The sequence below is a fragment of the Ips typographus genome, linkage group LG15 (genome assembly GCF_016097725.1).
Source record: "Ips typographus isolate SLU linkage group LG15, UJ_Ityp_2.0, whole genome shotgun sequence".
NCBI classification, from domain to species: Eukaryota; Metazoa; Arthropoda; class Insecta; order Coleoptera; family Curculionidae; genus Ips; species Ips typographus.
Window position 1 is genome coordinate 4,862,599 of NC_138436.1, and position 14,352 is coordinate 4,876,950.

The 14,352-nt window shown below is 36.6% G+C and overlaps 1 protein-coding gene across 1 annotated transcript; it reads right to left on the reverse strand.

Annotated features, from left to right (window-relative positions):
• On the reverse strand, positions 1–2,962 carry LOC145738141 (uncharacterized). The gene is given in 3 exon segments (XM_081993006.1): positions 1–750; positions 808–893; positions 895–2,962. Coding segments are annotated over 3 exon segments (1,779 nt in total). The 5' UTR covers positions 2,454–2,962; the 3' UTR covers positions 1–616.
• Positions 2,963–14,352: the final 11,390 nt, after the last annotated feature.

Genomic DNA, 14,352 nt, shown 5'->3' on the forward strand with positions numbered 1-14,352 from the left:
TAATGTAAATAAGGTATAAAGCGGGGTCAATCTTACCCCCAGGTTAAAAGGGCCAATACTGCCTTAATCGCCGACGTATGCATGAAAGTTCGGGAAGGTGAGTGTGGTTCAGCCCTTCAGCTACACCGTAAAGGAGACACGCAAGGTGTTCTTGTCCGATGTGACCAAAGGACCAAGTAGTCAACTAATTGGGTTAAGGGTTCTAACGGTCACTTCAAGTTGCGAGAGAACCCTTCTGTTTTCAGCCTGGGATCCTAAGAGGGCAAAGACATTAATATATGAAGAGTCCACGGAAGAAAGGCGAAATATCCATCAAACACTGTTTTGAGAAAATCAAAATTTAAACTTTAGAGCACTTACTAGCATAGTATAATTTGAAAATTTTTGGATTTATTTGTACTGGCTTATTCTATGTACTGTTTTGCATCATATTTGATGGACATCAGATTTAAAAAAAAATACGGGATTAAAAAAATGCTTTATTAAAAATAAAAAACATTCGTAACACGGGAAAAAAGCGAAATGTCCTATATTTAAAAAGCGAAATGTCCTATATTTATAAAAAAAACGGCGAAAAATGCGAACTGTCGTATTTTTAGATAATGAAAAATTGCCCTTATCTTTTTCTTGTCTTTTTTGATTGGGAGTTATGAGGTAAGCCTTTGTAAAACGACCTGGCATTTTCAGAGGTGCAGAACTGGCTCAGATGAAGCAAATCTTTGAATTTTTCCTGCGTTATTTTTATTGGATCTGCAAAAGAAATACTGCATAAAAAACAAAAAATGTTGAGTTGTAAAGCAAACTTACCGGTGTATAACTTTGGTGGTAAAATAAACTCTCTCATTGGAAGCTGCAGCTCAGATGTCGCAATGCGTGGCCTGATAATCGATGATCCAGTGTCCATTATAGGCATCTCTGTGTTCCAAAAGTCGTGGATGGCAATTTGATATTCTTAACTCCCGGATTGGTCGTGATTTATATGGCGGTTTTTTCACGTACATGGTGTCCAACAGTTGAGACCAGTTTCGTATAAGTGATTGGTCAACTTCCAGGACATTGAAAGGATTAGGTTTAATTCTGCATGATCTAATTTCCCTGTACCAGTCTTCCGGGAGCTCAACTCTAATTTTTTGGTTAATCACGCCCATATCTCGATCGCACTCCATATAGGAGTGCCCTCTGATTGGAAACGTTACAACAATACTGTCTAGTCTCTTCGTAACATGAACGACATAATGAAGATAGCGGAACACGGTAAAGTTTTTGTTTTGACCTCCACATGAATCGCAAAATATGTGGAGGTGACGTACTCTTGCATCAAGCTGAACAAAGATAAAATGATGAAGAAATGATACGACTTCATTTGAGCCCTTGCCACCTATGGTTTCGGGATAAGCGTAAAATGTCGCACTTCCTGTAGACAATACATGAATATTAAATGAGTTCAGAGTGAGCTGTCTCTTATAATACACATCATTAGTCGGAAAATTAGGAATCGGTAAATTTTTTTGGAAGTCCATGGCGACAGCTTCAATTTCAACATTCTTCATAGCTGTTTTTCGAGCTTTCCTCTTTCTTTCATAGAATACCTCAGCTTTAGCTTTGTGTAATTGGTTCTCCGTAGTAAGTTTTTTGATCTTATCCTCAATGTCTATTTGGGAAGATGCATCAAGACCTACATTCAGCTTCGTCTGAAGAACCTTTACCTCAGCTGTGAAGTTGTCGCAGGTACTGCAGGTATCGGAACGCGGATAACCGAAACTGATGTTAAAATGTTTATTAAAAATGTTGCGATATGTTTCGTATGAGACAGCAGAAGGATTGGTGGCCTTGTAGATATTATACATTTTTTTAATATTTAATTCTTCGGGAAGGTAGACTTCCTCTGTTTTTTTTCTACTGTAATGGCTTTCTCTTCCTTTAAAACTTCTTATATGTTCGAGAACTTCATTTAATCTCTCCTGCGACAATGCATGTTTTTTCTTATTTTTTCCCCGCTTGTCTATTGGCGCACTTCCCGAAGCTTTCAAACTTTTTTGAATATTTTCAAGTCTCTTTCGACCGATTCCATGAATGCAAACTGGAATGTCAGTAGTTTCATTTTCAGTCACTGTTCTTACTCTAAAAGCGTATGAAGCATCGTGCAATTTAGCTGTAGCTTCATTTGCAGGTCTTCGTCGTTTCACGGGCACTAAAATAATAAGTCCTGCCAAGTAATTATTTTGCTCGTTATAAACCATAGCGTTGAATTGTCTAACAATATTTGAGCGGTTTTCCTCATTTACGACGGAAAAACACTTTAATCTTTTGCAATGGCAATTCTCACCTGTTTCGTGACTCTGTTGTCTCATTCGCTTCATTACTTCACTGGTTCGGCCTGTTATTTTCTTTTTCTTAGCTGTTCTTTGACGAGTATTCAAATCACCACTGTCACTGTCTGTACTGTCTGACATTATTTACAACGTGTTTGTAGGTCTTTTTTAAGAAACAACGCACTTAACTTCCCAAACGTCAATCGTAAACTAAACGTTTACAGCTGCACGCAGTATGTTGACGATGTGGACATTTCACCTTTCTCGACTTTTCGCATGGACCTTTCGCGTTTCTTCGTTGTAGGGATATTTTCACACACAGTTTAAGCTGTGAGGCTTCGCGTTTCTTCCCTTTTTGACCACGGCATAAAAATATACTACTAATAACCTACACGTTGCCATGTTTAGCTCAAAAATAATAAAAATGTGACATTTCGCCTTTCTTCCGTGGACTCTTCATATACTAACGTATATAGATGAAAAAAATAGGAGTGGGGTGCACGCTGCGGAAAGTCGCGTTTGCTAAACCACTTAGCAATGCGACCATATACCACCGACCGATAAACCACTGCGTTTGCTAAACCAATTTAGCGCTCGGACAACAAGTATCCAGTGGCGGCGAACTTATTAACTAATATTTTACAAATTATTTTTTTACCTATGCATTTTTCACTTTTTATTTTTAATCAATTCATATGGATGTCATTTTAGAACTATCAGTTTAGGTGATGTAGATTATAGAATGCTTACTGGCCACTCTTCTATCATGCAAAGTACATGGAGTTTCTAAATTTTTAAAAGTCGTTTATTAACGTGTTGTAATATTAACTATTTTTTTATAGTTGTGGAATAAGTATCTTTTTTTTTGCACTATTTGTAGTGTCCGCAGGTCCGCAGGTACGTTTCATATATTAAAATTAACAACTGTTGTACTTTTGTCATCAAACATGTAGATTTTTATAAAAAAATGTTGTATTCAACACATGCAAAAAGTCCCTTTTGAACTTACGAGTCTTTTAGCACGACTTCAGTCTCGTTTAACAATTTTCACGTTGCGTGGAAAAAGTTGCAATGTTTGCGCTTGTTACATAAATAACTATTTTCCGATCCGTATCGTTGGGCCAATGTTTTTGTGTATGTGCGCGAACTTTTTGAAGGAAATAGAGAAACAAAGTTTGAGGACATACTAGCTGTCAGCACAAGTAATTAATAATAAAAAAACTCATTCAGAAAAAACTATAATGAATTAATAAAGTTATGTTTTAATTTATTACTTAACACATTAGGAACTTTATAATACTGTTACGGTCTGGGCCTACTATGCTCGATACTTCTTAACGAGCGCTCGCCTCGGGATGAAACCGATGCGCCGCAATATCTGGCCGGGCGCGTATTAAAGTAGGCCACAGTTAGGAAGCGCTACCTGGATGATTCTCGAATGGTCAAGGCAACCCGCGAAGCGTTTCGCGGTCATTCTAGAACGTGGTTTACGAATATAAAAGACGCGGTCTCGACCGCAGTAGTAGTGAATTTGGGAACGCGGTTAAGTTTAAATAGTGGAATAATTGTGGAATTGTAGTAGTGTTTTTAGTAGCTGTGTTAATTATTGTACGGAGTGTTTTGAAGTGTTAATAAATTTATTAATTGTTGAGTTAAACTGACTTTGTGTGAACCCACGGGAAAATCGTAACAATACTAAGAGCTTACAGTATCAAAAAAATGAATGCAAAAAATAGTGCCATATGCAAGCGTATTCAACGCTTCATACAAAAAAACGACGTTAATTAAAAATACAAAACAAAGCAAAGCATTTTTATTATATAATCTACCAATATGATAACATTCAAATATTTTTGTCCGTTTGTTCTATTCGTTCCCAAATAAGGTAACTTTTGTATAAATACTCCTTACCCGTGGTTTTGATTTTTCTAGAATTTTATTAGTTTCATGATGGAGTCTAATCTTGAAATAATGTTTTAAAGTCAATTTAATCAGAAGGAATGCATGATTATTGACTAAATCGCCGTCATAAAAATGGTCGTAAAAATAGTCATAAATTGAAACATCTAAATTGTTCATTGTCTTGACTATCGAAACTTCAATTACTTTTATCCTTCTTGAAATAATATTTTCCGTTTTCAGAAAAAATCTGAACATTTTTTCAGCGCTTTTACATACCTCTATTCTTAGCTGAGAAGCTTTAACTAAGCGTCCATAGGTCTTTCTTTCTTGTAGGCGACTTACACTACTTTGTCGTTCTAATAAACTCATGCATTTTGGACAATTTATAAATTTTTTTATTTTTCGAACCACGAACCCATAAATATACGCGACAACGTTTTCAACATATAATGTGAGATTCCAACTCTCAGAATTTAAATAATTATTGTGTTGTAAATCATTATTTAATTTCTTTTCGAACTGAATAAAATCTTCGTTTTCTTCCATGTCCTCGCCCTCTTCTGTTCTTGTGATTCCACTACAATTTAATATTGTGATGTTGTCAAAATCGGTTATATTTGCAGCCTTAGACCCTGATATTTGTGTATGTACTAGCAAACACTTATACGCCGCTTGGAATTGCCTTGCAGTGGATTTATGTTGAACCCTCCCTTGCTCCATATAGCGCCAAAAAAGAGTTCAAGATGGTCTTGGGATAATCGGTAGGTAGCAATATATTTCAGGGCAGGCGACTCTTTTACTGTTTTCCTATACAAGGCCTCAAGTGATTCCATCCCTACCAAAAATCCTAGAAAGCCAGTTTTTATTTTTGACTTTACAACAAGCTGTCCATTTAAGGTTAACCCTTGTATATAGTTTTTCATATGTATATTGAAAAAACTGTAAAAATTCAGATTCAGTCCGCTTTGATAGGTGTTGCTTATACTTGTACTTAGCCCATTTTCCTCTCGAATTGAAAATATCAAATAAGTTATTAAAATTTAAAATAAATTTGGAAGTTGCATGCGACTCTGCAAATTCCGGGTGTTTTAAGTCATCTCTCAAAAAAGTAATGGCATCAGATCAACACACTTCAACTGATGGTTTGCATCTCCCTAGACCACTGCAAATGCCTGTTACGCAGCTTAGTCGCAACGTGTAGTCCCTCAAAGTTTTGCACCTCCATCAATTTTGAGACAAATTTCCACTTGATGAAATCGTTCGATGAATTTTTAAAGGTCTTCAAGGCTCCCAAACAGTTTCGTAATAATTTTATCATATGGCATAGATCTAGAAAAACGTAAACGTTTTTTTCTGTTACAGTATGACTAAAAAAGGTTTTCAAGTCGTATGGGTTGTTAAGTTCTGCGCCAAGTTGTTGAACGGCACTTATATTGGAGGCGACACCATCGAAAGTTAGAGAGGTTACAACCACATGTGCTTGATGAACAAACTCTAAGAATTTTTTTATTAATTGGGCTTTGTCCCCAGCCGAAATTCCATTTGTTAAAAAGTAACCAACAAGCACCTTCCAACATTGGTTTAAGCAAACCAATTAAAAAACAATTGCTTCTCTTGCTTCCGGTAGTTCTTCTAAGTGAATATGTCCTCCAACATCGATGAATCCTGTAAATTGCGTGCCGTCCCACTCTATCCTCTTTCGAATCGACATTTCGTCCATTACCAAATTGCAAAGCAATGGATTTTTATTTTCAACAGCTTTAGATTTTAATGCCAACAATGATTCATTTGTAAACCCTGGGCTCCCGTCTACCACTTTGATATCGTTCTTAGATGAGGTAGCGACTTAATAAACGGTGTTCGCACTAACTCATATGCTCTGGGTGAGAAAAACGTTCAAAAAAAAGTTCAGGACTATATTTTTGAGTCGAGGGTCCTTTGAGCATCCTTTCAAAAATGCACAGTGCGGGCCATCTAATAAAGCCTAAAAATGTTCAGAAATTAAAAAAAAAAAACTTTAAACATTATGTAAAAAAATCTAAAAATTTTTTCATGTTATTAAATAACGGGATATGAGTTTGCATACAGGACGTTTTTAATGATTGCGACAAATTTTAATCATCAAAAAATAATGCTAGTTTACTTTATAAAAAATACTTCAAAAATGCTTTATTAAAGAAATACAGGTGTTAAAGTTTTAATTTTGATTCTGTGTTAACCCCTTAAACTTTTTTTACTTAAAAATTTAAAATCCTTATTCAATAATTACTAAGTGTCTTGCAAGAAAAAATAATGAGCCGTTCTCCAGATATTTCTAATAAATCATCACCGTGGTACAACAACTATACCAATGTACAGAGGGTAATTGATTGAATTTTGACCACCCCATTAACTTTCTTAATTATGATTTTAGCAAAAAACGTTAAATACAAATCTAGTAGATATTTGGGTCTACTTTATTTTTAGATAAACAGTTATTATACAGGGTGTCCCAAATTTGAGTAACGAACCAAAGTTATTTTTTAAATACAATGACAAACTTTTTATCCGATATTTCAATTCTACGTGAAATTCTAGGCCTAATTGATCTAAAATGTCTGTATCGATATTCAACTATTTCCGCAGCAGCATCTGTTACTTACTTTAATGTTTCCTCGACTATGTGATTAAGGGTTAATTTAGTTACTCAAATTTGGGACACCCTGTATAATAACTGTGTTACGGTTTGTTTTCGGTTCTAGTATGGTAACATTGGGGTCTTATGAATTCGACCTATTCATGATTTATGCTCTGGCAACGAGATTTATATCAGCGGAATTAACTTACCAGTTAGGGTTTTGGGTTTATCATGGGGCACTGTTTGCCACAGGCAACATGATTTTCGGCAAATTTTGGGGCACCTGTTGTTTATGTTTTGTACTAACCGACAAATATAGGTTATAGTCATTAAAGTCATGGGTTCTATTGACATTTGTCTCTTGAGTCAATAATCAGCTGTTTGGCTGGCGAATGTCCGAAGTCACTGTTTGATCCGGTGCGTGATTGGTCACAATTACGGAAAATGTGTTGGTCCGTCAGGGTTTATGTGTTCTCCACGAGAACCGCGGCTCATCATTGGCCGTAATTAGGGGGTATCGACATTTTGTTCGGTCGCGATCGACTGTTAAGGTCCGTTTTCACGCTCATGCAATTTGCGCAAGTTGATTTGTGCAAGTCAATTGGCACAAGTAAAACTGAATTGTTGGGTGCATTTTCACGCTCAAGCAATTTGCGCAAATTGATATAAAAAAAAACAAGTCAATCTATTGACACAAATTTGTTCACCACTACAGATTTCGACAAGCGTGTAACGTGTTTGAAACACAAATGGACCACGAAGACGAGTTGTTAGCACTAGCGGGAGTTTCTTTAATTAAAAAGTTTAAGGTACCAAAAAAGAAAAATCCAAGAAGACGGTCTTGAAAAGAGGGCCACTTACTCTCATACTAATTTAATTAAGGAATTAAATAATGAACCAGATGATTTTCGTAATTATTTGCGAATGGACGAAGCAACTTATAAAAATTTATTAGATTTATTGAAAATGGTGAGGTTTTGTTTTTTGTTTATCAATCCCAATCCTCTGACCGGTTTCGCCGTATTACGGCTCATCAGAGAGGCTATAGGGCTTGATAACCAAAGAACAAAACCTTCGTTCCAGTATAGTCAACTGGATGCAAGAAGGAAGAAAGGAAGGTTTTGTTCTTTGGTTATCAAGCCCTATAGCCTCTCTGATGAGCCGTAATACGGCGAAACCGGTCAGAGGATTGGGATTGATAAACAAAAAACAAAACCTCACCATTTTCAACCAATCAGATCGGTGTTTACCGAATGATGCGGCATTAATGGTGCTGTTCCTAGATTTTGGAACGCCATCTGTACTTTCTAACTCATAGAGTTGAGTACAGATGTCACCAGATGTTGCACACAACTATTATTAGATTTAGTTTCACCATTAATAAAAAGGGGTGATACTGTAATGAAACGTTCTATTACACCACATGAACGACACTACAGTGTATTAAAACAGGAATATTTAAAAGTAAGTATAATAAATACCACTATATAATATTACAATTAATATTACAACTAGTCTATAGTTCTAAAGTTGGATAAATATTCTGAGGCTGATGTCAAATCAGAAAATTCGTCTTCTTCCGATTGATTAAGAGGTAATTGAGTATTTCTTAACTGGGATGATTGTTTTTGTTGTGATTCAGTATGTTGTGAATATTGTCGTGTTTGTTGATTATAAGATCTTGTTTGTGAAAGAGGCATTTGAGGCTTGTAGGATGGTACTGATTGTAAAAAAGGCTGATTATAATATTTACAACGTTTATTCCTAGAGAGAAACTAGTAAAGTTGAAGACTTTAGATTTTATACACATTGTCAGACACAAGTTGGCTTATTTATAAATTACAAGTTCGTACTTACATGATAATTAGTTCACAAGCCATTTTGGACGAGGGTAAGTGTCAGGGTAGAGTTCCCTTCACTTTCGCGACCGAACCGTTTGTTTCGCGGATAATTTCTAACTAACCTCTCTTTCCAAATTTCTCGGCTATTTATGGTAAGGTATTGCGATCCCTTAGTCAGTTCAATTTCTTAATTGCTTGTCTAAGCACTTGGATTATTGTCCGAACAATTGGTGACTTATTGCTGACTGGCGATTGCAACACCTTAGCTAGCTTCCGTTCTAAAAGGTTCGATTGCTTATTTTGCAATACAAGTGGTCGACGACTTGTTTCGGTCAGTGGCCGATTATTTGCTGATTAAGTAATTAACGAAAATCTACTTGTGACACATTCCCCCGGCCGACAAAAGGTAGTCCCTAGCTTTTCACAATATTATATTGACAGAAAGTTCACTATGCAAGTCTTCTAAACAAAATAACATTAAATTAATTATACTTTTAAGTTTTTAATCGTGGTGGCAATGTAACAGAAATTTGACACCACAAATTCTAATCTCTTTCTTCAAATCTTAATATAGAACAAAGAGGTAATATAAAAATATCCTTAATGGATTTTCCCCCTTATTACAGCACAAACAAAATTTATCATAGTTACATGTAAACACTAACCAACAAAGTATAGCCCCTAGTTTTTCACAGAATTAAAATTAAAAATAAATCATAAAATGTAGTATCTATGGACATAAGTTCCGATAGGTTGATAAAAAAAATATATTCTGTTATTTTCGCTAGTATCCCGTTCATACCCCAAAAGAAAAATTATAAAAGAAAACATATAACAATTAGAATAAAAATAAATGTTTTTGGTATTTTCTTACCTCTAGAGTTTGTAAAAAAAAAACTTAATGTCTCTATGCTTTAACACTGAGGGGGGAGACTTTTCACTCGCGATTCACTAATATTCCGCGCACTATTGTTTGTTCGGGGATTCTATCTTCTTTTCGCGGCACTTCACTGCACTAAACACGGCTTCTGAAGACAATTTGGACGGTGTCTGGAGCCTGGAACTACATATCTGTTTACTGCTCTGGATGTGCAAGTGGAACAATTCCCAGAACTGTATTTTCACGATTGCCATGGTGTGTGGTTCGTGATCTAATTAGTGACGAGCCGGAACGGGACTGAATTATATCGGGGTGACCACAAGGGTACACCGCAGGTATCTATTTGTTAGTTATATGGGGCTGAGGTGACCGCATGGATACACCTCAGGAATTATATTTGTATATTATTTCAGTATATTATTATTTGTATATTATTTCATTATATTATTTATTTATTTATTTATCATGCCTGAGTGCCTCTGAGGCCGTATCCTTTCTGGAAGAAAAAGATGGGTGACCATGGTAGCGGAAGAGCATCGCGAGGAAGAGCGGGCGGTAACCCACAAGAAGTTTGAGCGAGTCGGGCTACTCCAACTTCTTCGCTGTCGGTAGGGCATGGTAGGCGACGAAGACCTGGTGAAGAGGTATCTGCTCGTGGTCGCGGGGTGCGCGGACGGACCAAACGAAACGAATTAATTGACACAACGGTGTCATGCGTCAATATAACTTGACGGGAGCCGATTTGGGATCATCCCCCGCGGCAGGTCACCACGGCTTAATGTGTCTATTCCTACCGCGGCCACGATCACAAACCGACTCAACTGTGGTCGCGGTCTGACGTCCCGTGGCTGGTTTTTCATCGTCAGCGTTTCCAGTCTCCTCAGAGAAATGCCCGGACCTTTAACTTTTGCTGATTCTAGTTTCCATTTCCAGTGGCGTGTATTAGTTTTTGCCGAGTCTGATCCAAAGCCTTGTTCGTTCTTGATTTCGCGTAGCTACTCCCGTCAGTGTTAAATGCAATAAAAAAACGTATTTCTACCTACTGCTATTTTAATCTTAATGTCTAACATTCCCGTTATAATCATAAAATCCCTCGTAAAATATATAGGCATATTGATAATAGCCTTAGTTAAGTTATACACTAAAAAAAAAAAAAAAAACCCTTTGTTGTTTCTTAAATATAATATAAACCTATATTATAAATTGTCCATTTGCCTGTCACTGGTTTTGTTTTAATACATTGTAAAGGCTTACTGTGATTCTTCGAAAACTTGCAATATGCTTATCAAGCGCTGCTTGCTCATATCATTTCATGTGAAAACAGTTAACGTCCTAATATTGAAACTTTGTAATCTTTTTCTTACGTGCCCCGTTTGACTTTTATAAAGTCTTCAAGTTACATTTTGCAACCGTTTATTTATTACGTTTAGCAACTCATATAATTTTTGAAATTGTAAACCCGTGGAATTTAACGCCCCATATTTTGACTACGGTACTTAATTACCGCATATGCTCGTAGTGTACCTACTTTTTTCGCCCCAATATACGTTTTCTTTCATTTGCCCCTTATTTTTATATTTATTTTGTTTTTTACATACCATTATGTAATTATTAATCTTCGCGCGCGCTTTTTATTAATTATTCTCGTATGCTGGATTGTGCAAGTTGGAAATGAAATAACGATGATATTTATTCATCAGCAGTTTTTTCGTATACGTACCGCGATGACTTAAATAACAAAGTGATCGTCATCCGTTTGCAGCATAGGAGAAGAATTAATTGTAGATACATGTATCATTTTTTCCTTTTTCCCTTACTAAGGAAAATCACTTGCGTACTTTAGTACACTCTATTTGGGCTAATACTGTTTCGCCTTGGGACAGTGAGCGTAATTCTTTATTTTCTTTTAATTCGAGCGTAAAAATTTTTGATTCTGTAGAGCTTTTATTTTCGCCCATCTTAGTCATTTCAATTCTTTCTTTTTCTTCTATAGGCGATTTTGGATTTCCACGGCGTCTGCTTTTCCTGCAGTTTACTACGTATTTTATGAGTTTATGTGCTATAATAATTACGAAAAGAAGGAGGCACGCACAAGTAGTATAAAAGAATACATCATGTAGATATTCAGAGGATGCTTCCCCTTTTTTGTCTGCTCTTGCGGCAGCTACTAAATTTGACGCTACTATTACTCTATTTTGACTTTGTATCAAATATACTACAAGAATTGACAATATGATATTCCACACCAGGAATATTGTGTCACTGTGCAGACCGTATCTGTCACTATAAGTATTCTCTTGGCTTATTTCGTCAATTTGGTCGATTACTGTCCTGACTAGATTCTCGTTGCTAGTCAGATTCAAGTGCGGTATTTGCAGGGACCAATTCGTATTTAAACATTCTTCTATGTTTTTATAAGTGGGTACATTATTTGTTATTTTAGGGTTAAGTATGAAAGACTGTAGGTTGGACCATGTCGCTGGGATGATGTGGATAGCCATTGGTTTGAGAGTTATGACGTCGGGACAGGGAAAACGCTGAGGAATGATAGTTTTGCCTTGCGCTATCAGTTTGCAATTACAGGGCAGTTTTATCTTAATTGAGCCCTGGTGGCTGTAATTTTTTGGTATTGTTGAACTGGTTTCGCCGCATTTGATAATCGTTGTAGGGTCGGGGTGGGTAATAATGTATGTTTCTTCTGCTATTTCGGAAATTATTAGTGAACTTGACGTGTGGCAGTTCATTGGACAGAATTGACTTAACTCTTGTACCGTACATCCCTCGTACAGTTTTCTTGCACATTCAGGACCTTGGGTATTATCTGATGAGAATCGTGGGATGAAACATAATTTATCGTGATAGGGTTTACATTGGTGTAACCCTGAGCCCGAAATTTGACGTAGACTTTGTTTATCTTGGGTGGGTTCGTTGTTTACTGCCAAAAATAATGTTTGATGTGGTATTGTGCAAGTTTGGTTAAACCATGCAAAGGGTGAGGTTACTAATTCGAAAAGGTCCCAATGTTGATTTTTCTGTATCACTGGTATTTTGACTAATACTAGAATTTTGTTTTGGAAAAATGAGCATTCTGAAATTGGGAGTTCATAATACGTGGAGATCTGTTTAAGAGGGATTGCAATGTCTTGTTCGGATTTTTCAATCTCTAATTTTAGTTTTTTCAAATCGTTTCCCAGAACCGATGGGTTAATGATAGAGGGTGGGATTTTATGGTCCTTACATTGGTCAAGGATGGTGTGTCTTCGTAAGGCTCTTGTTATCACGATAATTCGTTTGAGGTTTTGAAATTCATTGTATGCCAGAATTGTGGTAAAATTGGCTTGGTGTCCCAAATTCATTATTTGTCGACGAAGTTCGTTTGTGCTGCCTTCTATGTATTTTATTCTATTTTCTGTCTCTTTGAACGATGACCGTACAGCTTTATCGTATTCCTTAAAATGCATAGAGTTTTCGCTAATCTCTCTTAATGTGTTTGAAAGCCCTTTTCCTAGTGTGTTGAGTCGATTTTTCATTCTCTCTTCATTTTCCGTTAGAAGTGTAAGTTTCTTCTCTGTAGCCAAACCACAACACCACGCGAACCCTTCTCCGATAAAATCTAGTGCCCTTTTTCCTCTAAACTGGCTATACTCTGTTTTCTCTCCTTTGGAGTGTTTATCCATTGATTTTATACTCCAACTTTCCTCAAATAAACTGAATTCCTGCGTAAAGGCTTCCGATAGTTGGTCTAGGTGATGCTGGAATATGCATTCTTCGCTGCTTTCTTGGCATTGTGTTTTTAATGGTTTTTGGCTCGTAAAGCTGGCGTCAAAACTTTCATCCCAAGTCGTCTCGTATTTTAGAGGTATCGTTGCTTCGTAGGTTATGGTGTTTGACAGCGGTTTCCAAAATGCCCCTGCGCTCACTTCCACATGATATTCCAGTCCCTCATATTGGTATAACAGGGTTGTTAATCTACACAAGATAATAGGATTAATAAGTGGAAATTACTCTCCCTAATATGCTCAAGCCTATATATAAAAAAAAATAAGTATAAAATAAGAAGACATTATGTGTTTAATTGTTATCGTTGTTATCGTCTTTGGGATAAGCCTCGGGAGTCCAAGGATCATTATATGGTAATATTCGGCTTACGTGTATTATATCTTTTTTTGATTTTTTCGATGTCCCCAGTTGTACCTCGTAGTCCACGTCCGATACCTTCCTTGTTATATAGTAGGGCCCAGACCATCTTAAAAGTAATTTTTCGCTTTTCCCGACTTTTCTAAAGGGTGTGAATACCTTTACCTGGTCTCCTTCGGCATATTCTACGTGTCGGTGTTTGTTATCGTATCTTATTTTATCACTCTGTTGTTTCTTTTGTATATTGTTGACTGCCCGATTTCTAGCCGCTAATGCGCCCTCTCGGATGTCGTTACTTGTGCAGGGTCCTTCTGGGGGAATTAGATTTGCTTGTGTAGGTAATATTGGTTCTCGTCCGTATACTAACATAAAAGGTGAGAATTGTGTCGTATCTTGTCGGCTTGTATTGTAGGCAAAGGTGACTTGGCCCAAATATTCGTCCCAATCTGTCTGTTGCGTGTTTGTATAGATTGATAACATGTCCGCCAGTGTCTTATTTAATCGCTCCGTGAGACCATTCGTACTTGGGTGGTATGCTGTTGTGAATTGTTTAGTTGTACCCATTTTTTTTAATAATTCGTTGACTAATTCGGACTGAAACACCTTTCCTCTGTCGCTAAGTAAATATTTTGGTGCTCCGTGTCTTGTTACTATATTTTCGAG